Source organism: Penicillium verhagenii, assembly GCF_028828195.1.
Source record: "Penicillium verhagenii strain IBT 33310 chromosome Unknown utg000002l_segment0_segment0, whole genome shotgun sequence".
Classification (NCBI taxonomy): domain Eukaryota; kingdom Fungi; phylum Ascomycota; class Eurotiomycetes; order Eurotiales; family Aspergillaceae; genus Penicillium; species Penicillium verhagenii.
This window is the reverse complement of record NW_026643166.1, coordinates 1,101,859-1,125,339: the sequence shown is the minus strand read 5'-3', so window position 1 is coordinate 1,125,339 and position 23,481 is coordinate 1,101,859. Positions and strand designations below refer to the sequence as shown.

General features: G+C 47.3%; 5 protein-coding genes across 5 annotated transcripts; 3 read left to right on the top strand and 2 right to left on the bottom strand.

Moving 5' to 3' along the window:
• Positions 1-618: 618 nt before the first annotated feature.
• Positions 619-4,393, top strand: N7466_000411 (uncharacterized protein; the record flags this gene model as incomplete). The annotated part of the gene is made up of 5 exons (XM_057159809.1): positions 619-1,237; positions 1,290-2,891; positions 2,961-3,667; positions 3,728-3,974; positions 4,194-4,393. 5 exons carry the CDS (start codon positions 619-621, stop codon positions 4,391-4,393), a joined length of 3,375 nt encoding a protein of 1,124 aa, XP_057026057.1.
• A 4,942-nt stretch (positions 4,394-9,335) lies between these two features.
• N7466_000410 (uncharacterized protein) lies at positions 9,336-9,797 on the bottom strand (the record flags this gene model as incomplete). The annotated part of the gene is made up of 1 exon (XM_057159808.1): positions 9,336-9,797. The coding sequence occupies one exon, from the start codon at positions 9,795-9,797 to the stop codon at positions 9,336-9,338; it is 462 nt and encodes a 153-aa protein (XP_057026056.1).
• Positions 9,798-11,327: 1,530 nt separating this feature from the next.
• On the top strand, positions 11,328-12,846 carry N7466_000409 (DHHC family palmitoyltransferase; the record flags this gene model as incomplete). Its single annotated transcript, XM_057159807.1, has 5 exons — positions 11,328-11,439; positions 11,511-11,997; positions 12,050-12,173; positions 12,233-12,273; positions 12,327-12,846. The coding sequence occupies 5 exons, from the start codon at positions 11,328-11,330 to the stop codon at positions 12,844-12,846; spliced, it is 1,284 nt and encodes a 427-aa protein (XP_057026055.1).
• Positions 12,847-16,042: 3,196 nt separating this feature from the next.
• Positions 16,043-16,357, bottom strand: N7466_000408 (uncharacterized protein; the record flags this gene model as incomplete). The annotated part of the gene is made up of 1 exon (XM_057159806.1): positions 16,043-16,357. The coding sequence occupies one exon, from the start codon at positions 16,355-16,357 to the stop codon at positions 16,043-16,045; it is 315 nt and encodes a 104-aa protein (XP_057026054.1).
• A 2,848-nt stretch (positions 16,358-19,205) lies between these two features.
• N7466_000407 (uncharacterized protein) lies at positions 19,206-21,338 on the top strand (the record flags this gene model as incomplete). The annotated part of the gene is made up of 2 exons (XM_057159805.1): positions 19,206-21,051; positions 21,130-21,338. The coding sequence occupies 2 exons, from the start codon at positions 19,206-19,208 to the stop codon at positions 21,336-21,338; spliced, it is 2,055 nt and encodes a 684-aa protein (XP_057026053.1).
• Positions 21,339-23,481: the final 2,143 nt, after the last annotated feature.

Below are 23,481 nucleotides of genomic sequence, written 5' to 3'. Positions count from 1 at the left end.
AAACAGTGCTCAATAGATCATTATTTGCGCTTCTGAGCGTTTCTCTTAGCAAAACGAATACTGATAAGAGACCAGCTCTGATAGATCGAGCTGCAAAGAAATGAGAAAGAGTAACAGACTGCAAAGTAAATGCAAGAAACAAGTCCCGAGGTTGAGGTGGAGTTTGGAGACGTGATGTGACGAAGGCGGAGACACTACTGACGCTGTTTGTTTACACTGCGTTCCTCGGGTTCCCGCCGATCGGTGGCCCGTGTCCGGTCACATGATGTGATCACATTTTCTGCGCGCTTAATTTCTATCACCAAGACATGACACTCGCCTCGGGAATCCCAGCGCACCGTTTTTGAAACATCCTCGAATCCCTCTTCATCCTTTCCATCAGCTGCAGAATCGCCTTTAAACCCTTCATAGTCAAACAACGCGAAACTACAGCAGTGAGACGCGCTGATCTCGCCACCGACCTCTTTGAAGCTCTCCATAAAAAAAGAATACCTTCAACCTCGGAATCAAATCACACCTCACGATGACATCGGGTGTCTGATATCACTTTCTGCCTCATTTCATCTCGCGTTCCACGGCCAGATCACGAAACTATCTCCGAACTCACCCGATCTTACCATGTCCAACCAACCACCCCCAGCCTTTGGTGGCTATCCGCACTTCCCGCAGCAGTGGCCTCCTCCATATCCCTCGATGCTCCCACCGGATTTTCATACAAATCCAGAATATCTCGCAGCTGCTCAAGTGCCAACATCAAACTCAAATCAGCCATATGATCCCAATCTGGCGGCTTTTTACGCAAATGCGCAGCTTACTGGACCTGCCAGTCATGCGCACCCATTCTACCCACCTCCCCTGCCATTCATGCACCCATTTGACCCATCACAAATACCACTCCAGCCCTTTCCCCCTATGCCGATGCAGCCTGCCCAATATTCGCCAGTGCAGACGCCCGCAGGGTCCTCCAATCCACAGCCAGTGTCAGCCAAGGTACTTGCGGTGAACGAAAACGCGCGACCACAACCAAGGCAACAACCGAAGAAAAAGGGCAGGGTCGTTGATCACAATCGTGAGGAAGGTGAAATAAGTGAGGAAGAAAATGCTCGTGCTGGCCCAAACGAAAGTGCAAACCCCTCCAACTCAGCCAGGTGGAAGCGCTTGCCCAGTAATCACTCGGACTTGGAAGAGGGAGAAACGATCTCATCAAAGTCAAGCTCTTCAAGTCGGAGCAGCACACGTACGCAATTTATTATCTCTCCTTTCCTATTATATATTCTAACACTAAATAGCCTATAACCCACCCCTTTCTGTGGCAGCGGACTCTGATGTGATGAATCACGCCATTGAAATGCAGAAGCAAGAGAAACCCACTGCGGCCCCGAAAGATGTTTCTGCATCCAGGTCATCAATACAACTTCGTGTACAAGCTCAGGGTGCTCTTCTTAGTTTAGTGCCCCATAACATTCAGTTCCATGAACTAGTGGCAGAAGGCCTAAACCCTGCAATTTTGAAAGAGTTGTATAAAGAAGTTGGGATTAAAGTCAACATTGAGGCTGAAAATCCCGAAACTCCTGTTCAAAATACAACCTCCCCGGCGCCTGTCTTGATTAGGCCTGCAGAATTAGCCAAGCAAGCTAAAGTTTCCAAGCCTGCTGAAATCTCCAAGCCTGCTGAAATCTCCAAACCAGTCGATGTGGCTGCGCCAAAGAAAGCCAGCGATGGTCGGCGAAAGTCTTCAACTGCACCTCTAGCGCCTTCATCGGCAATACCTTCTGCTCCTCAGTCCGACGCCGGGAAACCAATGGAGAGGAAAGAAGTGATTGCCAGAATGCTAGCTGCCAAGGCCGCGAAGGCGTCTGAAGCAGCAACCAAGCCCGTGCCAAGCGAACCTCAAACTGTCACAACTACTCCCACACCCACTCCATCTGCTACTCCTAGTGAATCTCAGGCCAAATCAGTTGTAGTTCCTATGAGGGAGAAGAACAAGGCCCAGACTGAGTTGGCTAGGCAGCGCATTGAAGAACTCAGACGACAAGCCTTTTTGAAAAGCCAACAAAAGGCTCAACTAAACCAAAATACCAATACTGCGCAGATTGATCAAACGACGAACGATACAGGCTCTGCAACACCAGTCGCCCAGCATCCATTGCCTGTCCGCCCTCCTGTCCCTCAAGCGTCAGAATCTGCCACAATACCTGGACTAGTCATGACCGGGTCAAAGCTAGATTCAGCCGGACAACCGATTGAACCTTCAAATGGAGTTGTTGTTGACGCGACGCCTGTTTCTCGAGCAGGTCAGCGCAAACGACCACGGGCTTCTGACTTTGATGAGCCTGATGCAGCTCATAAGAAGCAATTGGCACATGGCACTGGTCACTTAGGCAAGGCACATCGACTCATCATTGAATTCAGCGATGAGGAGGACGATGACGAGGATGAGTCATTGTACGGAAATGATCCCGATTCCATGGACGTGGACTCTAATCACGAACCGGAGGTCCAGCCTGCCGTCACGCTTGATATCTCTCGGCCCCCTCTCCAGAAATTCCCTTCTTCTACCTCCACTCCTCTGGGTCTTTCCTGGCAAAGTGACCACGAAAACATGCGGCAAAAGGATTTGGAAATTCAGGAAATGCATCGTAAGATCGCACTCCTTGAGGAACAGCGTAAGGCACGAAAGGCTAAACTAGCTGCCAATCAAACTGAATCCCCTCGCGTCATCGATGATTCCACTGCATCCTCATCTGCAGACAATTTGAGTTCTGCAGATGGTTATGGAGCGGAAACTTCCCTGTCAGCCTCTGCTGCAGTAGCAGTCCCCGAGACAAACGTCACGACTAGCGCCGCCGACCATCCGAACCCTATTGATTCCTCTGGTGCACCAACTCAAAGTACGCTTTTTGGATCGACTCACTTCCTCACATAGTTCCCCTGAATACTACCTAACACCTTCTTATCAGTTTCCTCTAACTCCCGGGTAACAGACGGTGGAGAAAATGACCTTGTCAACACCCAAGTCCCCATTCCATCCTCCACCTCAACTCACTTGGTCACTGAAGAACCTGAAGTCAACTCGGCTATCGATCAAGCCACCGAACTCGCTGATTCGCCTTCAAGTCCCTCGCAGTCCGATTCTTCTGGCTCTGCTATGGACGAGTCCGAGGATATCTCTAGCCCTCGTGAAGACTTTGCTAGTTATGAGGAGCCTGCCACCCTTGGTGAACCATCAACTTCGGGATATGCTGTCTCTTTGAGCACTGAACAATGTTCCAATGAAGCAGAATCTCCTGTTGAGCCTGTCCCTCTGTCTCCGGGGGATGACTCGGACTCCGCCTCCCGTCTTTCCCTGGAGGGGAGTCCACCACTTGACGTGGAAGATGACAGCATGGTGAATCCAAGCATGCATGACACCCAACCCAAGCAGTTTATTCGTGAATCATCCGCAGCATCCGAAGAATCAGAAGCATACGAACCTCCAGAGCCCGACACTACAGAAGAGCCCAATTCGCCATACAGCCCCCCTTTTAGCCCTGCCCCTGCTCCTCTAGACGATTTGGACAACACAATGGCTGTGCTGGACGACCTTCCAGCTGATAAACCACTAACGGGCGGATCCCAGGTGCCGGTTTCGGAACCACATCCTGACTCCCAGGTCGGAATAACTGGTGTATGAAAAACATCTTTCCTCGAGGAGACTTCAGGATTAAAAAAAACTGACCCCCTTCAGAACCAAACGTTATCAACGTCGGCTACTCCGAAATCAAAGTTTACACCATACGTCAGCCCTCTGCGTTCTTTTAAGGCATATCGATATCACCCTGGCTATACTCAGGATGTTTCGGACGGTTATCGTTCGCTAACCTACAGTCATGACATTGACTCGATGAGTTACTTTTGCCCTTATGAGTTGGCTGGTGGCATATGCAATGATCGGTCTTGTCAATTCCAACATTTCCGAGACATGACTCTTAGCGGTGCGTCGACGACTTAACAGCCGTGCAACATTTCAAAATGGTTTTCTACTTCCCTTTTGTTTTTGTTTGTCCTTTCACCTTCCCCTTCTTCGGTGTTTTGACTCTCCCCTGTCCTTTCTTCTTTTTAATCGTCCCTCCATTTTCCATACCATCGTCGGTTTCCGATTCTCTCTTTCTTCCCTGTCCGCGTGCTGACCACAGTGACATTAACCTCGGCAGATGACAAGATTCTCATCGAGATGGGCTCCGTGCGAGAGGGCAAAACCGAAGAAGAAAAAGAAACCTATCTTGCTGGGTTGAAAGAGATCATCAACGAGCTGCGACGTGACAAGGTGAAAGATTTCAGTACTGTGGCTGCTGAGATAGCCGCATACCGTAGGCGCTTTCTCAAAGATCCCACGCGTGTCTTGTCCCTGTAACATTCAAAGCACCCACCCTCAAGTGGAGGATGTCCTCAAGGTGAGCTGACATAGCACATTTGGCCCGCTAGTTGCCATCCATGTCGACATCCTTCTTACTCCATTTCCCTTGCCCTCCTTCTTTTCTTTACGATACCCCCTTCCTCGTCCCGTTGGACGCTGAGGTATTTCTGACCTTCTTTCTCCCCCTCCTTGTTTCAAGCATCATTAGCCAGCGCGGCGTTCTGCCTGCATACAAACTTGATCGACATAAACCAAGTCTTTCTGCTCTGCAGTCAGTTGGACTGAGATCTTAATCGAATATTGGTACCATGACTATTGCAGTCCACGACAGCATGGCGTTAGGGTACCTCCATCTGAGCTGCAGGTCGTATTCACGCAGTTCAACTTTCCGACATGGTCATTCTGGAGCCTGGTCGACTCTCTTGGGTCCTTATTGCATACTATGGCCGTTTGATTTTGGAATGGAAGGGTCCAGATTATTATCATCATGGATTAATTATGCGCCGGGATGGCAACCTTTGAAGCACATACTAGCAATTCAGGTGTGAATATCACGTATCTTTTTATCTCGATTATCTCAGTATCTTTAATTCCATACTTTTAACTCATCTACTATCTACCTTTCAATCTTTTCTCCCTCTTACCATGAGTTCCAAGCACTGAGATCGAAGTACCACCTATAGGGCTGTCGAACAACATATTTTCTTGTAGATCTTTTTATAGCATTTAACATGCACTTGAATATACCAACCTCAATAATACCAGTCTGTGCATGCCCAGAACCCTCCCCAGGTCGGGGCTGAACGAAACTAGCCTATGTCAGCACTTGGGCCAGGCCCGGTTTGGCCAGATACCAGCCAAATAAGGTTGTCCATGTATAAGGACCTCATGACTTGGAAGCCCCGTGGCGATCTTTCAAGGTTGAAACGTAGAGGCCAGTCTAGTTGGTTTGCGTATGTAGAACATTGAAAATGTGGGCATGTGGGCATGTGGGCATGCGCATGCATGTGCGCCTTACTCCCACCCAAACGATTAATCAATTCAATGTTGATTAATCCCGGGCATCTTTACTCCATAGTGCTTACTCCAGAATACCTACTATGTAGTACATTCCAGTGTATGACTCAACATTGAATGTCAACTCCAATCTTCCAACATTGGGCTCAACAGTAGGTCATACAGCCCTGGATTATTGCGCTCCTGAGCATGTGACTCATTGAGGATGAACCTTGGTCCATACTACCTAGTATGCTTGGAGGAACATTGAAGATGAGGATTTCATCGATCTTTCGAATATTTGATGTAACATTTGAACCCCGGGCCTCCTTACAAGGCAGTAAGTAGGTGACATCAACCTTGGGCCCCGGGAACATTTCAAGCCTGTCCCCCGCTATGTTCGAACATTCAAATAAATATTCAAATAAATGCAACCTTGGGGCCTTCAAACGTTCAACTTTAGAACATTTGAAACATTGAATCCACATGATGGATGAACCAGGGCTCCAAAAAAAAAAAAAAAAAAAAAGGGACATCAATGGAATTAATGGAACATCTATACAGCCTAGGCAGGTAATGATGAACATTCTAAGATGTCCGGACATCAAGATGCTATTTTTACCTATTCAATGTTCCTTTGATGAGATCTGGGCATTCATCGATTGATCCCAAGGTCTTCAGATCCTCGGATGTTGAAGAAAAACAGTTGACACTAATAGATTATAGTTACGCGCCGGGGGCAGGGGGGCCGATTTCAACGGGTGCATCAAAAATATACATGCAGATCAAAAGTCAGGATAATCCTCCCGGAAGCGGATGTCAGCATATAAAAATCCGTTATATATAGGCAACACGTGGACTCGGCTCTGTATCGCCTTACCACGCGACCGTGAAACAAGAGAAAAAGAAAATAAAAAAAGGACCAGATAAGCTCTTCCTAATTACGGTCTGGTTGCTGACCCGGACGCCATTTCAACGGTTGAAACGGAACATTGTAATATCCATGAGTATATATGGTGCTCGGCATGTGCTAAGTATAGCTTCGTGCGGTCGGGGCTAAAAAAAAAAATGATGACCACTTTCAACTTTGATTGTTGCAACTGGTCCAAGTTTGTGGGGTTCGTCCGAAGAACACTAAATATTTTGAAAAGTGCATGCATTATGTTTCAAGTTATTGAAACACATGTCCAGTAAGAATCATTAAGAATCATTTATTCCTTGTCGCACCGGTTAATAATTGATTGCTGACGCGTGGACTTTGGTCAGGCCCTAAGTTCCAATGCAATCTAACATGGCAGAATGGAAAAGACTAGCTGAAACCAACTTCAAAGGCACTAAAGTAACAAGTGGATTAAGTGGAAGTTAGTATTTTCAGCTGAGTAGAAATCAAGCCTAAGGCCAGGAGGCTTAGGCTTATGTATGACGTCTTGGTCTCTCTTACTGATAAGCCGATAGGTGGGGCCAGACCAGTAGAAGCAGGAACAGAGAAGTCCAGTGATGAATTGATTAGTGTCGAAATTCCAGATTCCAAAACTTGCACAAGTCTCGGATTTGGCCGTGAATCAAATACCTCAAGTGCCCTGGTCAAGGCAGATTCACCATTTCCCCACGAAGACGGTACATAGACCCATCTGAGACAAACGGCAAAAACGTCCAAGGATAAATCGCCGGCTATAGCTCGATCACGATCTGGCAGTCTTATTGGTCAAGGGGAATGTACACCAGTGCATAAGTACAGGATCCAGGTCACGCCTCACTTTTTCGCGATATTTAGCTTTGGCTTTGATGAGGACGGAAAATTGGGCAACATTGCTGTGCCACAGTATGAGCAGTTTTCTTTTTAATCCCTTTAAAATTTATTTCAAAGGCCATCGCGCCTGGGCGCGGGCAATTCGTGGGTGAATTGAACCCGTGCTGGTGCCCGGGGAACGGGCGCCAGTGCCGCGCCTGTGCCTGGGCGGGATTTTCTGGTTCGACCCACTTGGTCTTATGTCATTGTCATGTACATGTACCTACCCATTAGCTTGAACTCTTGAACTACTGTACATGCCCACGGCTTTGTTGACATTGCTACAATAGGATAAAGAAGAGTATTTGAAATTGATCAAATGAGATGAGTCGTGACTTGATTTTGGACTTGATTTTGGATCTAGACCCTTGTGGCTTGCGAAATGGTCCCCGAAGGAACTGAATTCCAGTAAAAATAAACAATTTGTATATACTGCAAAGGGAAGAAAAAAGAGATACAGGGAGTATAAACCCCTGTACAGTCTATCGGAATCGTAAAGTACCAATCGTGATCGACGTCACGGCGGCTGAGGCGAAGCCGAGACGAGAAGCGACTTTAGCAACTATAGTAGTGGGGGAAACTAGTACTACAACCCACTAGAAACGAAAGGAGTCAGGAACGCGAACCAAACATGAAAGCAAAGCGGTGGGTGCCGAACTTCTCAAGCGGAGACGAGCAAAGAAAAAAAAATTGTACCTCGAAGCAGAACATTCACTGGCAGTTGAATGCAGAATCCACAAGACTTCAACGGGGACTACAACGGGGACAGAATCGGGAAGCAGTACGAAATGTTCCTGTTCAGCACTGCCTCTTCAATTTCGCGCATAAGAAACGCCCAAGTGGGCCCATGTTTTTCGCAGCATTTTTCTTCCTTCATGGACCGGTCCGTTCGGTGCTGCGTTTGGCGGGGCTGAGACGCGCGGGAGCGGGTTCACGTGGGGTTCACAAAGAGTTTGGGGCCAGAGACTCGCCCAGGTGGTGTCGGGGACTCGAGTGTGGGTCTTTCGGGGGAGTTGAATGGGGAGGTGGACTTGGATTCAGATTGAGGTTTTCAAGTTTAATATTAGATCCTGAATATTCAGTATAGAACAAAGAATATAGAATATTGAGTTGTGTTATGGACCGGTCCTGTGCCAAGCGGACAAGGGTTGTAGGGCTGGCAAAACAGGTATGCAGCCCTGGAGGACTAAAATAAAGAGTTGTGGATCATTTACTTTCTGTCTCGGGTTGTTGTTTTTTTGTCCTTTTTTTTCTTTTGGCTTTGCCCTGTAGTCGAAATTTAAATAGAATAATATAAATAAAAATTGATAAATTGATAAATTGATAAATCGAAAAATCGAAAATCGAAAATCCCCAAAAATGGCAAATTCTTGGGGCCAGGAGCAACAGGCTTAGTCCCGGGCGCATTGACGTGGAGACATCGGGATACCAAATAGGCTTAGGATTGGGTAACCCGGGACTTTTGGGCGACTTGCGAGCCTCAATTGACGGGGATTGGCCTGCCACCGCTTTGCGGCTCAGTCGGGGGTTTGCAGGGGTGCTTTCGTTTCTTGGGAAAAGCACCCTGTAGATCCGCTAAGAGTCATGGGTATGACTCGAAGATTTCATGCACGGCTGCGCCATCGTTCTAAGGTTTGAATAGTTTGGAAATTGGAATGAGATTTGCATTTGCATTTGGATTTCTTGAGAGCAAAACCGAAAAAAAAGAGGGAGAGCGACAAGGCTGACAGGGCCCGCCTGCTTACCTCACCGCCCCTAAACGACTAACTAAATTAAGCAACAGAGTATACATCGTCTTTTTTTTCGTTCGACATCTAATCGTTCACCAATGAAAAAGCTGGAAAGTCAAATATGATATGCAAAGGGTAAGAAGAAAAAAGAAAAAGAAAAAGAGAAAAGAAAATAGAAAAATGAAAAAGGAGAAATAAGGAAATAAGGAAATCACAAGCACCGGGCCATGCTGAGTATAGTAAATGCTAGACAACAGAGAGTAGGAAAAAAAGTAGGGAAACACAAGAGTAAAAAAAACATAGTAGGTATCATCGTAGACTGCAAAGAGCGTTAGTGATCTGATCTCTATCAGGAGATGAGACAAAGGAGTCCATACCATTTATTCATAGCTTTCGAATCACAAAACATGAGAGTTCTTGGATCTCATTTGACGTAAGTGCAGCCCCCGCAGGCACTGTGTTGGCATTCAGTACATCTCGGTTGTACATTGTAGACCTTGGGTCCATCTCCACATCCGCAGCAGATGTACATGTATGTTGGGCCGCGTGTTGTCACTCGCGATTCACCAAATGGAAAAGGTTGTGGGTCTGTAGCAAGACCTGGCCGCAATGACCGGATCTGAGGTAGATCTGTACCGGCGGGCAGCATTGAATTTGAGCCAAAAGACGAGGAGTAAGTGGTGCTCATGTTGACGGCCGATGGGTAAGGCGAGGTCTCGTGGCTGTGGTAGTTGGAGTGAGAGTGACCGTGGGCGTGAAGGCTGTCTACGGCCTTCTCTGATTTGCAGCGTGAGCAGCGTGGTCGGTTGCAGCTTATACAGGCGACGTAGAGGGAAGAGTTGTGGGGACCAAAAGCGCAGTGGCAGCAGTACCAGAGTTCAGCCATTGTAATGGGATTGAAGGTTGTTTGGTAGAGTCGAAGGAAGCTTGAAGATTGACGAGATAGATGTAATGAAGTCTGGATGTATTGTATTGAGTTGAACTTGGGATGAATGGAATAGAAGAAAAAAAAAAGAGAAGAAACAGAAAGACATCGATCTATATAAGCTAAGACATTCTAGAAAGAACAGATCAAACAAGGACGTCAGGCAGCTCCGGAGCAATGTGGCTCGGAATAGCCCTGGGTATTCTGCCTAGGGCAGACCACACCCGAATTTGGATTTTTCAGGAAACATAATACAATCACCCGGGCTGCGGGTATACTGGGGGGCCATGAAGAAACGGGGTCCCAATTAGCACATCTTCCGGGGAGAGGGCCCCGATAATGTGGCTTATCGCCTAGGCGATTTCGCCCAGGGTGAGATAACCCACTTTGGCGCCTCGATGCCTCGAAGGAACCTGTGAATCATGGCTTCAAGGAATAATCACATAAAAAGTTGACTCAAGAAGTCAGGGTGGCATTCCCCACAAGCAAGGCTGCATGCAAACTGCAACTTGCACACCGTACCGGCCGGGCGTTCTAAGCAGGCGGGAAGTAGAGTTTTGGGGCAAGATGGGTATGTCGGCAGTGCTAAAGAATCGGTGTCGGGCTTTTTTTTTGATTTTGGTTTTATTTGATGGAGATCTCCGTCTCCACGCAAATGCCTTGTGCTGCCTTTGAATGGAGGATCCACTATGACAGGCAGAATTTCAAGAAATCCAGGCAGAGATGACTCGAACTGTCAAAAGAGTCATAGTTGTGACTTGTGAGGTGCCGCGCTTAGCACTGTTGCCTAAGGTTTTCGATCAATGACAGGTTGAGCTTTTGGTCATCGGGTTCTACGAGATTGGAGCTGTAGCAAGTTGATGCTTTGCTTTCTTTGATTTGATCTTTTTTTTTCGTCTTTGCATATTTGAGGTTTTTTTTCTGTTTAGTTTCCTAATTTTTTTTTTCTTTATTTTTTTATTTTATTTTTTTTTCTCTCTTTATTCTATCCGTGCAAAATGTGGAGATCTTCTCCATTTCCTCTACTCTCTTCACTTTCCCCCCTTTATTCTTCCTTTGAGCTGATTGCCTTCGGCCCCTATACCAACACCCAAACTTGTGGATTTTTTAAGGTACCACAACTTCGACCAAGGTACGGAGTACAAAAATAAAAATAAAAATAAAAAAAATACAAAAATAAAAATAAAAAGAGAATTCTGTATTGATATGACTCTTTCATCGTATTTTTTGAGCCTCAATTGCATCGTGCATATATGATTTACCCCCGGTCGCAGGCAACATTAATAGGTGATTCAGAAATGCAGAAGGAGTTCCCACTGGTTCCCCAGCTGCGGGTGATGAGTTCCCAGTTTCGGTGATCTCGAGTGATTACGTCAGGGGCCGTTGTGCAACCTCAATTCCCCCCAGCCCCAAGCCTTTACCTTTTTCACTTTCCATTCATATGCGCATCTTTTAGTGGTCTTGTGGAGGCCCTCGATTTTTGGTTCTACGATGGCGACCCGCTCGCAGAAGCGCGTCAACCTCGTGGTTTCCAAGGTCGTACCACCATTATTGGTCGGATTTATGATCTATGCCTCCTACGCGGTCACGAAACCATTATGCAGTGAGTGGTCGCGAGTCCCGATGAATGTTCTTGACAAACTTGAGACTAATCGCCGCGCCTTTTTGCGACAGTTGACTATCTTATTCACCCATTACCGTCCTATAATCGAAGCCCTCGAGTCGGCGCTGGCGCCGCAATTCTCACAATCTTCTATCTTCTCTTAATAGCCATGCTTGGCACTTATCTTCGACTTCTTTTTACCGTCACATTAAACCCGGGCTACTTGCCTCTCGGTGCCGAACGTCTGCAGGCAGATGCATCTCGAAGAGACTCCCAGCCCTCGAACAAACGACGTTGGCGGAGCTCAAAGTGCCAACCAACAGAAAAGGTGGATGAGGCCTCGGATTTGGAACTTGGGGTGGGCAAATACAGTGGAGGACAAGGCTCTCTGAGAGATACACTCAATCTGGAAAGCTTCTATTCAAAAGACGTGTTTGTCTGCCAGGATGATGGGCGGCCTCTGTATTGCTCAAAGTGCTCCCAATTCAAGACTGATCGATCGCATCATTGCCGAGAAATTGATCGCTGTGTCGCAAAAATGGATCATTTCTGTCCCTGGTATGTTGAAAACACCGTTACTGAGATTCAATCAATCGCTTACTGAAAATAGGGTCGGTGGTGTGGTGTCAGAAACAACCTTCAAGTATTTTGTCCAATTTGTAGGATACACGGCTTTTTTCTGCATTTTCACTCTCATTGTCTCTGCATACTTTACAGCAGAACATCATCGTATTGTCCGTGCCCCCTCACCTCTCGAAATACACTTCTCAATTGCTGACTTTCTTTTGATTAGACTGGGTCCGCCAACCCTCATTGGTGTGTTTGCATTGGACTGTGAGTAATATTATCCATAGATATTTTGAATCGCCGTCTAACGTTTTCTACAGGAGCGGCTTTTTTGGCTTCTTTACCCTTGTCATGACTCTCAGTTCTCTTCAAATGGCCATGATAAACGTCACCACAATTGAAAACCTGAGTCGTCATTCATGCGTATGGACACTCGCCGTCCGAGTTCCCGACCATCTCCTCGACCGACTATGGGTCAGTGAATCTGCATGGGCTCCTACATTCCGCATGGTTTCTTTCCCACAAGAAGATCCCATATCACCATCACAACCACAGCCAATCAACCCCTCCACAACAGAACGCCGCGTCTTCGCGATCCTAAACACCAGCCCAGGCGAAAACCCTTTCGACCTCGGCAAATGGAAAAATCTCCAGCAGGTAATGGGCTACAGTCTCACAGACTGGCTTCTTCCTGTGAAACCAAGCCCCTGCGCCGACCACACCAGCCAGGAAAGCGCTTTCGCTTTGGGTCCTGTGGTGACCCGCCTGAAGCAAGAAGCGGGACTAGCACCGGCCCCTGAAGCAGAGTCCCGGCCCCAAACCAAAAATCAAGGAATATAGCTTGACCGTGTAGACGCGGTAAACATAGAAAGTGAACCGTGCTCATTGTTAACTTTTGGCCCCCATTTTGCACGTCCCTTGGCGTAGTTTATCTTTTGTGGAGAGGTTTAAAAAAAGAAAAAAACAATGTACATACCCATGCATCGATGACATTGTCTCATCTCAATCAGATCCACGTTAAAAAAAGACCAAACATGAAACTTTAAACCCTGGAACAATTGAAAGTACCCGTGTACCTTTTTCTGCAAATTTCGGATTATATTCCCCTTGAAGAAATCCCCGCCCCATGCATATCGTAGGGCTGAAGGAAGGCACAATACATCCAACAACCTTGACATGACAGGGATTAGCTACACTAGTGTGAATAATCACTTTATTTCCAGCTGATGTCTTGACGAAAATAGGACTCGACAGGAATAGAATGAGCGGAATTCATACTCAAAACGTTCTAGATGTCATAGTATGTACAACATCTCAGTTACTTAGTTAGGCATGTGATCTACATGAAGATCATCCAGCCGCAGATAGACTCCCATCTCCGAATAATTGATAGTCAATCAGTGTGGTCCTATATTGCTGGAACCAAACCTCTCGCGTTCCAATCCTGTTTGGGAAGTTTGAGCGAATCCGATTTCAGTGAATACAACGATCGTTGATTACATAGTGGACACATTTGGACCCCACGCTAGACCGTCGCACAGTCCACACTGAGGACTCCACATCCCGCCACAGTGCACACTCCCCAAGATCATGTGAGTTTTTGATCCAAAAATAGCTGCCTGAGGTTATTGTGGCTTCATATAGTCCAGACTGTCGGTTTTGGCTTGCGAGTTCTGGGGTTGAGGTATTTTTGTTGATTCTGTCTCGGGATCTGACTGGGACTTTTTGTGGCGCTTGGAGATTATCATTCCGGTGGAGACTTTGCCCGAGTGGATCGTGAGGCTTTTCGGGCGTATATATGGAGACTATAGTCTCTGGTGGTCCACGAGTTGAGATAGATTGCGGGTTATATCGGAGAGAAAGTTGAAGATGAGTTGGTGACCGTGACGAGAAAGCCCAAGATTGATCATTGATGGCTAGAATGTGATGTAAATGTGAGAGAATGAAAATTGTGGCCCATTGCTACTCCGTCGTGCCAGTATCTGAAAGACTGAATAGTCCAAGGCCACTTACGGATTCTAGTCGATTCAGCAAACTGGATTGAAAAAACTTGGAACCAAACGATCAACTCCATGTTTGATCCGTGACCCCCAGGCTGACCAGATGGTGCCGAAGTGCTCCCTATACCCGACCTGTCAGGTAAGGGCTTACAACCAGATAAAAACAAGAGAATGCATGCTAACTTGATTTAATTGAGAATTGGATGCTGATGAACGATGTCTCGACTCGAACCTGAATCTCCATTTTCTTTCCCCTTTCCCCTTTCCCCTGACTCTCTTCCTCTCTCACCAATTCACTATCAATTATTACTTCAATACTGCTTCACAAAGTTCGTTCTCTTTCATTTCACACCCCTTCATCATATCAACCCTATCGACTTGCATACTGACTTACGTCTTCAATGATAGAATCAGATGCCCCACAACTCCTCTCTTCTCTTTTAATCGAATATGTCAAACAAGATATCCGATCCTACTTCTGAACAGTGCAGAGCCTGCGGCAATTGCCACTCGAGTGACCACGGTATTCAGATCGATCAAGCAACGGTTGCCGCAGATATGACCGAAGAAAACTTCGCAGCCGATCAAGCGGTTGCATATACACCATGATCCCGAAACCACCAGCGACGGCTGGGTCACACGAAAACTAACATTGAATGGTTACCGGTTACGAACTTCAGAGTGACTGTGCTTATAACATCATCACAAAGCACTTGAGGAAGACGACCACTGGCGGTACTCATGAAGATGTACCAAATCCTCTGATTCAGGCTCGAAGCAGCCCATGCTCATACCCACACCTTACTTTTCGGTACTTCAAGAGAATATTTTAACACATTCTTCCTTTCCTTCCCTTTCTACTTTTCCTCGCTCCAAGCCTTTCTTCTCAAGTGCTGACATCTATGCAGGTTTCCTGACGACCTAGGCCATCGTCTCACACATAGGCATCTACTACACCGTGGTGCTTTGCGCGGTAGGGCCGCATGTCGTGACTCGTGGTAGCCCTGGTCAAATGATCGGTCGTGGCGTGGCAATACGGCATAGTGGTGAAGCCCTGGGCCTCCCCGACATCTGGAGTCTGCTGAAGAAGTTGAAGTACGAATGATCGTCGATAAATGCTGTGTCATGCGCGTCACAGAATTGGAAACAACGGCCTGCATCGGAGTTGTGTTCAGATGGAGTGAGGCCGAAGACAGCGAGGCAGAACCAAGCAGTAGGAGCATCATTCTCTTTGAACTCCGACTATACCATCTGTTACGGCACGTGAGGAAATGGTTGTGAATACAGTGGTTGTTGAGGCAAAGAAACGAGCACATGGGCACAAGACCAGGATATATGGCAATGGGTATGTAGACTGGTCCACTCCTAACCATGATTCGGGTGTGACATATTCGCAGGGATTGCGCACACCAAGGGCAGGGTGCCGAATAAGGCTGACCTAATTTATAGTGCAGGGTGCCCAATAAGGCTAACTGCATAGTCTACGGAATACGTTCCATCTCGACATTTCTCGGAATCGACTTTGAAACTGCACACCAGCATCAGAATGGACAGAAAAATATTTGAATGATAGTTCGGCGCAAAGGAAGTCATTTAAGGAAAGTGACATGACGTTGCTAGATCACGAAAGAGCTTTAATGACAGACATACCCGTTGACATATATGTCAACTATCACCTATGCATGTGACCAAACACAAGATCAAACCCAAGAAAGACCGTAAAAAAACATTGATAGCTCCATCTAATGACCCGATGCCAGACAAGAAAAAAAGAAATCCAACACCATTGATGACCGAATACCATGAGAGACAAACGGGATAAATATTCCAAAATAAGCCAACGCAACCATAATCCTCAAACCCCATGCCCGCCAAGAATCCCCAAATCCAAGATAACCAGGACATCAACCAATAGAGACGTAATCGTAACCGACGCCATAGCCGTAATCGCGCCCGCAACCCATGAAAAAAGCCCCTAGATCCCAAACACCTCGCTCTTCGATGTATAGCAGTTGAAAAGAGAGAGCGGGCCAAGCTCAGAGACGTCCGCAGTTGGAACATCGGCTATGGCTACAGCAAGAACATCGCTCGGGGGCCAGGGCCTCATTGTTCATCTGGCCACACCCGCAACAAGCCCAGAAGCCGGCATGGCTAATTAGGTGCCCGTGTGTCGATTGACGGGCACCAAGAGTGGCATTATACTGGAGGCGGCTGCGATTGACGGACAGATGTGCTTCGAAGTCGGCATTAATTGCATTGCGGGCTTGGTGGACGTAGCCCGTCGATAGCTGTTGCTGTTGCTGAAGCCCGGCAGAACGGGTAAGCTCAGTAGGAAGGGTAAAGGAACACATATTGCTTCGAATTAGGTTTGATGTTGACCTTCTTGCAATTGAGCAGGTAGTAGTTATAGCTGTGCGCTACTTCGATTGTAGTGTATCGAGGCCTGGGTAGTCAGGAACGGTCGTCTGATGTTTCAATGCAGTCGCTGAATGTTTGAATCGATGTCTGGATGAAATCAATTTGGTAAATGAATTTGGGTCTTTTATGTACAAGAATGAAGAAGTGATGCTGGTGGGAGACGAGGATGCACATCGTCGTCATTTCGCCCAAACCCTTCTCCTGGTTACTCAGTAAAGGAGCAGAGCCACAGTAAATAGCCACAGCACCTGCATCGTTGCCTGGGAATGCATAGGTGACTAGGCCGGGCAAATTTCATCGGGCAAGGGCGAGTGTGGAGTAGGTAGTAACTCGGAAAATCAGTGAAGCGACCATGCAGCGGGCACGATTTCAAGGGCGCGCTTTCAAGCGTCGCTTGCTAGTAGTGTACGATAACATGCTGTACATTCCTAGCCCTGGAGCTGGAGAGTCGAAGGAACACTGCCACACACACCCAGGTTCTGTGTCTGTTAGCGTGTCTACTAGTAGACAGTAGATACCCTAGGCACTTGGTTGATGCGCTGGACAAGTTAAAAACTAAAGCTAGCACTCAGGGTTAGTAGATTAGCAAAGAAAACCCCCCCTAAAAGCCACAATAAAAGGAGGAAAAAACAGAAGAAAAAAAGTTTAAGGCCCAAGGCAAACCAGGTGACTGGAAGATCATGCTGATACAGAGTCATTCGTGAATCGTGACTTGCAGTGGTGTCTAGATCCACCAATGACGCAGTGTCCCACAGCCTTGGGAGTCCCGGGTAAACAGCGTTGGCGGTGAATGGTTTCGGCGTCCCCGGCTTCAGGTCAGGGGTTCAGGCAACAAGGCCGGGGCTACACTTAAGACGGCCTCATATGGCGACTTAGTAAGTAATAACAGTGATGCGCTTGCGTGAGCTCTGGTTGGCCTCGCTCGCCTTGAGGTGTTGAGGCCAGGCCACCCTTGGGCTACAGGCAAAATAGGCGGAAGGAGCTTGCCCTGAACAGGGTGAGTCAGGATTCAGGAACAGGTACGGCGTGCCCGTTGCAGGGTTGCATGGCATTTGAGGGTTTATTCCAGGGGGAAGTGGAGCGGGTGGAGATGGAAAAGAGTGTATTATGTAGAGGAGATCGCCGTTTTTTTTCGTGCCCAACCTTCTTCCTAAACAAGGGAGTTTGATTACGAGCGAGCGAATCGTGGATCAGGGGTTGATGGATGCGTGGCCAATCATAAAGCAGGCGTTTGTAGTAGCCGATCGGATCTCTATTGTAATATGAAGCCTGATGGAGGGGAATAATTGTTTTGGTTTTGGAATTTACTTTACTAAGAGTGGCTGGTTTGGTTTTGGAATGTTCGTTAAATCCATACTAGTATTCTTATTGTGGCTTTCTTCAGGAGATGCTAGTTTCCGGGTGCTAGCGCCGTTGGAGATTGGGTTATGTATGTATGTGGATTCGGAAATGCCATATTTTGACCCTGATCTTGATGCAAGTAATCTAAACGAGATTGTGGATTTTACGGAGTATAGATGGAGATATTGACTATTGTTGCCGTTTCATGGGAGTTGATCTTGAGTTCCGCTGGTCGAAAGGCATACTATCAAATTTTCTGTATGAGATCAACTTAAGACGTGAGAGGCAAGAGGGAAGAAACGGGGGAAAGTGAGGCTTCAATTCCTACCACGCCACGCTCCGGTAAAACCACAGCGATGCTTGAAACCCTTGTAAGGCTGCGCGCGGCTTAAGGAGGGGCTTTTCGTTCCGAGGTCCGCACGCGAGATCGTTTTTGTACTCTTAAGCCAAATATTTTGCGTGCTCTTAAACCCTACCTGATAAATGGTCTAGAAGTGATTATTTGAGAGATCTCCTTTTATACCAGTTATGCAAATCGCACTACCGTAAAAAAAGACCAATGATATTATCATCGGTGACGATAGCCCGATGCACCCGGGTGAATTGGAGGATTAGTGGATCATCAGAACGAAGCAGAGCCGCAGGATTGACTTTTTGCCCCGAATCATGAGAAGAGGATCACTAATCCCCATACTCTCCGTACAGAATCCATGGTTTCAAGTCCAGTCAAGGTCCACTTTGAAATATTCCTTTCCGATCCGATAACCTTGGAAATATCAAAACATCAAGACTCCGTTTCATACTCAGGGCACTTTCGTTCATTCGTACTTTTGTTCTTCTGTTCCCAGTTGGCCCGTTGAAGCTAAGAACAGACTAAGACCGAGGAAGAAAGTTGGGCTGCGAAGAAAGTGGGGTCTTTGTCATCGCGTTTCCCACCTTTGCGTCATTGCCCACTTACACTTCACTTCTCCTTTTCCCTCGTTTCAACTCTTGCACTGGCACCGTTACTGTCACAGAAACAAATCGTCTTCGCTGTTGGCCAGGGCATAATTGGTTTCAATTTCCCGGTCGGATCTGTGACGTGCACGGTGCAGCGTCGCGTCGTTGCTTTTTCTCGGTCTCCATCCCGCTCAAGCTGCGATTTCCTTTTTTTTTCCTTTCTTTTTTTTTTTTAAAAAAACCCTTTCTTTTATCAATACAACAACTGAAAAGCTTCTTCCCTGCTTCCAAGAGAGAAAGATAGTGGGAATTCCCTCAAAAGGGCCTTTCAGTATCACCTTCAGGTTGGTCTCCCTAAGCTTCCCAACATCCTGTCATCGCAACTAACTCTGACTTTTGACCACGGCTATAGCTTTCGAACAAACCCTCGAGTGGAGGCTTCGGCCTTCCTCTGTCCATATCTCGCGCTTGGAAATAGTTGAGACATATCCTTGAGTTACCATGACTCATTCAAGCCATTACCGTAACCTGTCACCCAGTGGTGGACGACAGCATGTGGTCGGCCCACGAGCGTCCACCGGCACGGTTCAGCTTGGCTCTTCTACAGACCCTTATGATCCACCAAGGCATTATTACGATCACGATGGATACCCCTCCGATGCAGGATATGCTGGCAGTTCCTACAGACAGTACCCAATTCGCCATGCTGCTCTAGAGGTTCGACCCGTTGCGACGCACAAATCCCGGGATTCCGGTCACTCCACCAAGCGCACGGAGTATACCATTGAACCACAAACTCGACACAGAAGCAGAAGCAACACCGTGTCTGCTATTGATATTCAGCATAGTTCTCCTCGCTTGTCGGTGCCATCATACCATCACTCTGCGCACTCCATCCATGGCCGTGATCATAGTCCCATGAAACTTACTTCGGACCACAACGGGCCCGCTCACCATGGGAGACAGCACCGCCGATTCCTTAGTACCGACTATGCTAGTGACACTGGTTATCTGGAGCCCCGTGACTCCAGTAGACGCTCGTCGAGTCGCCACAGGTCACACCGTGATCATCCACCCAGCGGGCGGCGGCAATACCCCCCTTACTATGGGATCAAACATGGCGATGATATTGAGAAATACGATGCTTATTCCTACACAACTCCTCGGGAGCAATTTGACCGTGACTACCCTGTCCAATCGCGCCACCCTGCTGGCAGGCGCTCGCTGGATCGGCCTCTAAGCATGACCGGTATGGAAGATGACCATCATCAGTGGGTACCTCGCAGAGAGCGACCTCGCGGTCCTCCAACGTCTAGGGGAATGGATAAGCTAGATCGGGAGGGACGATCTCGCACTACTTATGATGAGGATCATCATCGTGATGTTTCCAAATCCAGGGGCCATGATCGTTCGCTGGTCGCTGTGCCTCATTTGTCTGATGATGACCACGATTCTTTTAGCGACAGTCACCGACGTCGCCGGCATCGTAGCTCTCACCATGAGAGCGATCGGCACAATCGTGATGACAGGTCCCCTCGCCATCACAACGAAGACAAGGAAAAGGCACTGGTTGGGCTAGGAACAGCAGCCCTGGGCGGCGGTCATGTAGACCTGTCTGATTACGAATACCACGGATCTCAGGAACCCAGACGCCCACGGGAAACAGAGCGTGACTACAAGTACCCGCAGTCAACATCTCGGGAACTAGTCCAAGATGCGCCCAGCCCTGAGAGAAAGAAGCTCTACCTCGAGCCGGCTGAGCATCATGAGCGCCGCCGCAGTCGATCTCGCAGACGTGCCCACCCCCGACGAAGCCAGGGAGATGAATCGGACTGGCCCTCAGAGGACGAGGATCTTCGTAAATACCAGCGAGAACCGTCTGCTGCTCCACGTCGGCAGCACAGCAGCGAGGACACCAGTGAAGACAACCGTCCAACCAGGGGGCATCGCCGCCCTCGAGAACGTTCACACGTGCGGTCGCGCAGTCGATCTCTCTCCGATGATAGCAAGGACGGAGGGAAGAAGGTGGTGGCCGTTGACCCACCAGTACAGAAAGAGCCCGATGGTATCAACATGCCAAAGGGGATCTTGAAGAAGCCCCGTCCGGCCTTTCCTGAAGAGCCAAATCCAGTTCGAGAAGGTGTGGCTCCACTATCAAAGGATGCGGACAAGCATGGAATTCCACCTGGTGCTCGTTGGACCAAAATCGATCGACGACTGGTCAGCCCGTCGGCTTTGAAGCATGAGAACATCCGGTTTGAAGAAAGAGATGACTATGTCATTGTATTGAAAGTATTGTCCAAGGAAGACATTCAGAATCTTGCATTGGCGACTGAACTGATTCGAGGTGAGTGTTTTTCTGCTTGAACAAACAACGTTCTCCATTAGGTCATTGTTGGACAACAGTTACTGACTGAAAATATAGCTGCTCGCCATAAAGAAAACGTTCGTGACAAACGCCAGCACCGAGCTGAGAACCAGCGTGATGGTTACCACGGTGACTCGACTTCCAGCGATGATGAAGATGAACATAATGAACCATTGAAGCCTGAGGCCCCTCCGAAAATAGAAGCAAAAAGTCAGCACCTGTCGCTGCCAGAGCGTCCCCGTGCATCAAGCCATTCCGTCCACTAGGAGTGAGATTGGAGATGGGTGTGATCAGCCCGCTTGTGATGTGCCGACTTCCCAAAAAAATTATGATCACTATCGGTGATAAACAAGCAATCCAAGTCGAAATTTGGATGGATTTGTGTGTTGCGCGGTGGCTAGGGAGGTTTTCTTTTTCGCGCTGGTGCAAACGCCGCAGCGAACTAGTCAACAACCCTAGTCGAGCTCCCTGAACTGGCTAGCCGAATTAAAGCCCCTGCAGCTGTTTCAAAATCCGCTGTGCCCTCCCTGGTGGACAGTGGCTACCTACTTGCGGTTTTTACATTACACCGCATTGATTTACATGTCCAAAGATGATACATATGTTAGCCTTTTTTTTATCATCTCATTCATACTCAGCGAGACAAATATTATTATCTATTTTTCTTTTGCTTTTTTTTCTCCCATTTCTGGCATTGGTCTCATGAGCTCAAAACAGACATCATATTATAAACGAGACTGTACTAACAAGTTACTCTCCGGCCTGACACATTCACCGCACAGCATGCTTAGACAAGGTCGAGGTGAACAGCTGCCACTTCAGCTCTGTACAACCATCAGCAATGTGCCGTTTCAGCTGCAGGAGATAACATGACTGTTTATCTGCATCCATCTACATACACAGATGCCTTGCCTTACTGCCACCAAATGCAAAGCAGAAAGAAATGAAACGAGTCGAAAGAAAAATCCCGCAGATATCGAGAACGCAGTATACAGAATACCTATCGCGAAAATCGGACGAGAACGGATTGGATGAAATCGAGTCCCCTCGAAGAGGAAAGAGCAATGAGAAAAAGCAATGAGAAAACAGAGAACAGAGAACAGAAAAGCCCAAAGCCAAAAGCCGGCGGAAGACCTCGGCTACATGGCATGGCGCATGGCGTAAATTGCATGCAATCATCACAGTACACCCACTCGGAGTGGAAATGAAAATTATCCCGGCGTTTAACGAGACGGTATCACTCTTCTCCACTCCCCCATCACATCCTGTATTTCCAAAGTCTACGATTCATGTTTGATCTGCACTCGGCGTTAACTAATTTTGAGAAAGAAGTAATAACATAGGTTTACATACAGAGGACGTTACCGCAGAACCTCATTCCAAAAGAGTAGGGAGTACGGAAACCAAAAATTATTATCAAAAAAGCAAAAAAAAAGACAATTACTTACACGCAACATGTCAAAGGCAAAGAAGCAAAATTGGCATTGGGTTGGAAAAGGGGGGCACACGCCATACGCATCGCACGAGGACTGCAGGTTCTGGATTGGATCCATGACAGGCGCCACAGCGACAGCAAACAAACGAAATCACAAAAAGGAGAGAAATAAATCTGCACGGCGTGAAGATCGCAAAGAAAGTGGATGAATAGAGTGGATGTGTAGTAGGGACTAAGTACTCTGTTGGCCTGTATGTATGACCTTATTCGATATTGGGAAGGAGTTGAGTCAGTAGGATTGTAAGCGTCTTTGTCTTTGTTCTGCTCGGAGACATTCGTATTTGGCAATTCATATGGTATTTATCGTTTCTACTTTAAGATTATTTTTATTTCCTTTTTTCTCGCTGTCTACAGCAATCAGAATGTTGGACATGAATCCAACAGCCTTGTGTCGATGTAACGCCATCCATCCAATCTCTGTTCCTTTCGAACTTTGTGGCTTAACTACTAGTATGTGGCGGATTTTTCCATGATCGCCATGTGTCTGATTTATAATCACCTGGTTATGCCTGACGATATCGTACATGTATACCCTACCCCATAATTTCTCCCTCTACATGAGCTTCCGTGCAAAAAAAAAACGGAATAGGAAAAGTCATGCACACTTGAAAACATATTCAAACAAATCTGTGCCAACTCACTAAGCTCAAGTATCAACTCCGTACAAAACAAAAAAAACAAAAACAAAAAAGTACCAACACTCAAAATTGCAACCCTCCACAAACAACCCGCCTATCCCAACAACCAAGCCATTGGATGACACTAATGTGGGACGGCTTGAGGCAATCACTTGGCCACAGTGATCACCAGCCCAGTTTAACCCCCAATAACCCAGTCCAACCCTCCTGTCCCATTCTGGTATATGCTATGACCAACGGGGAGATACCGGAGAATCTCCCCGGGGATTTCCCAGA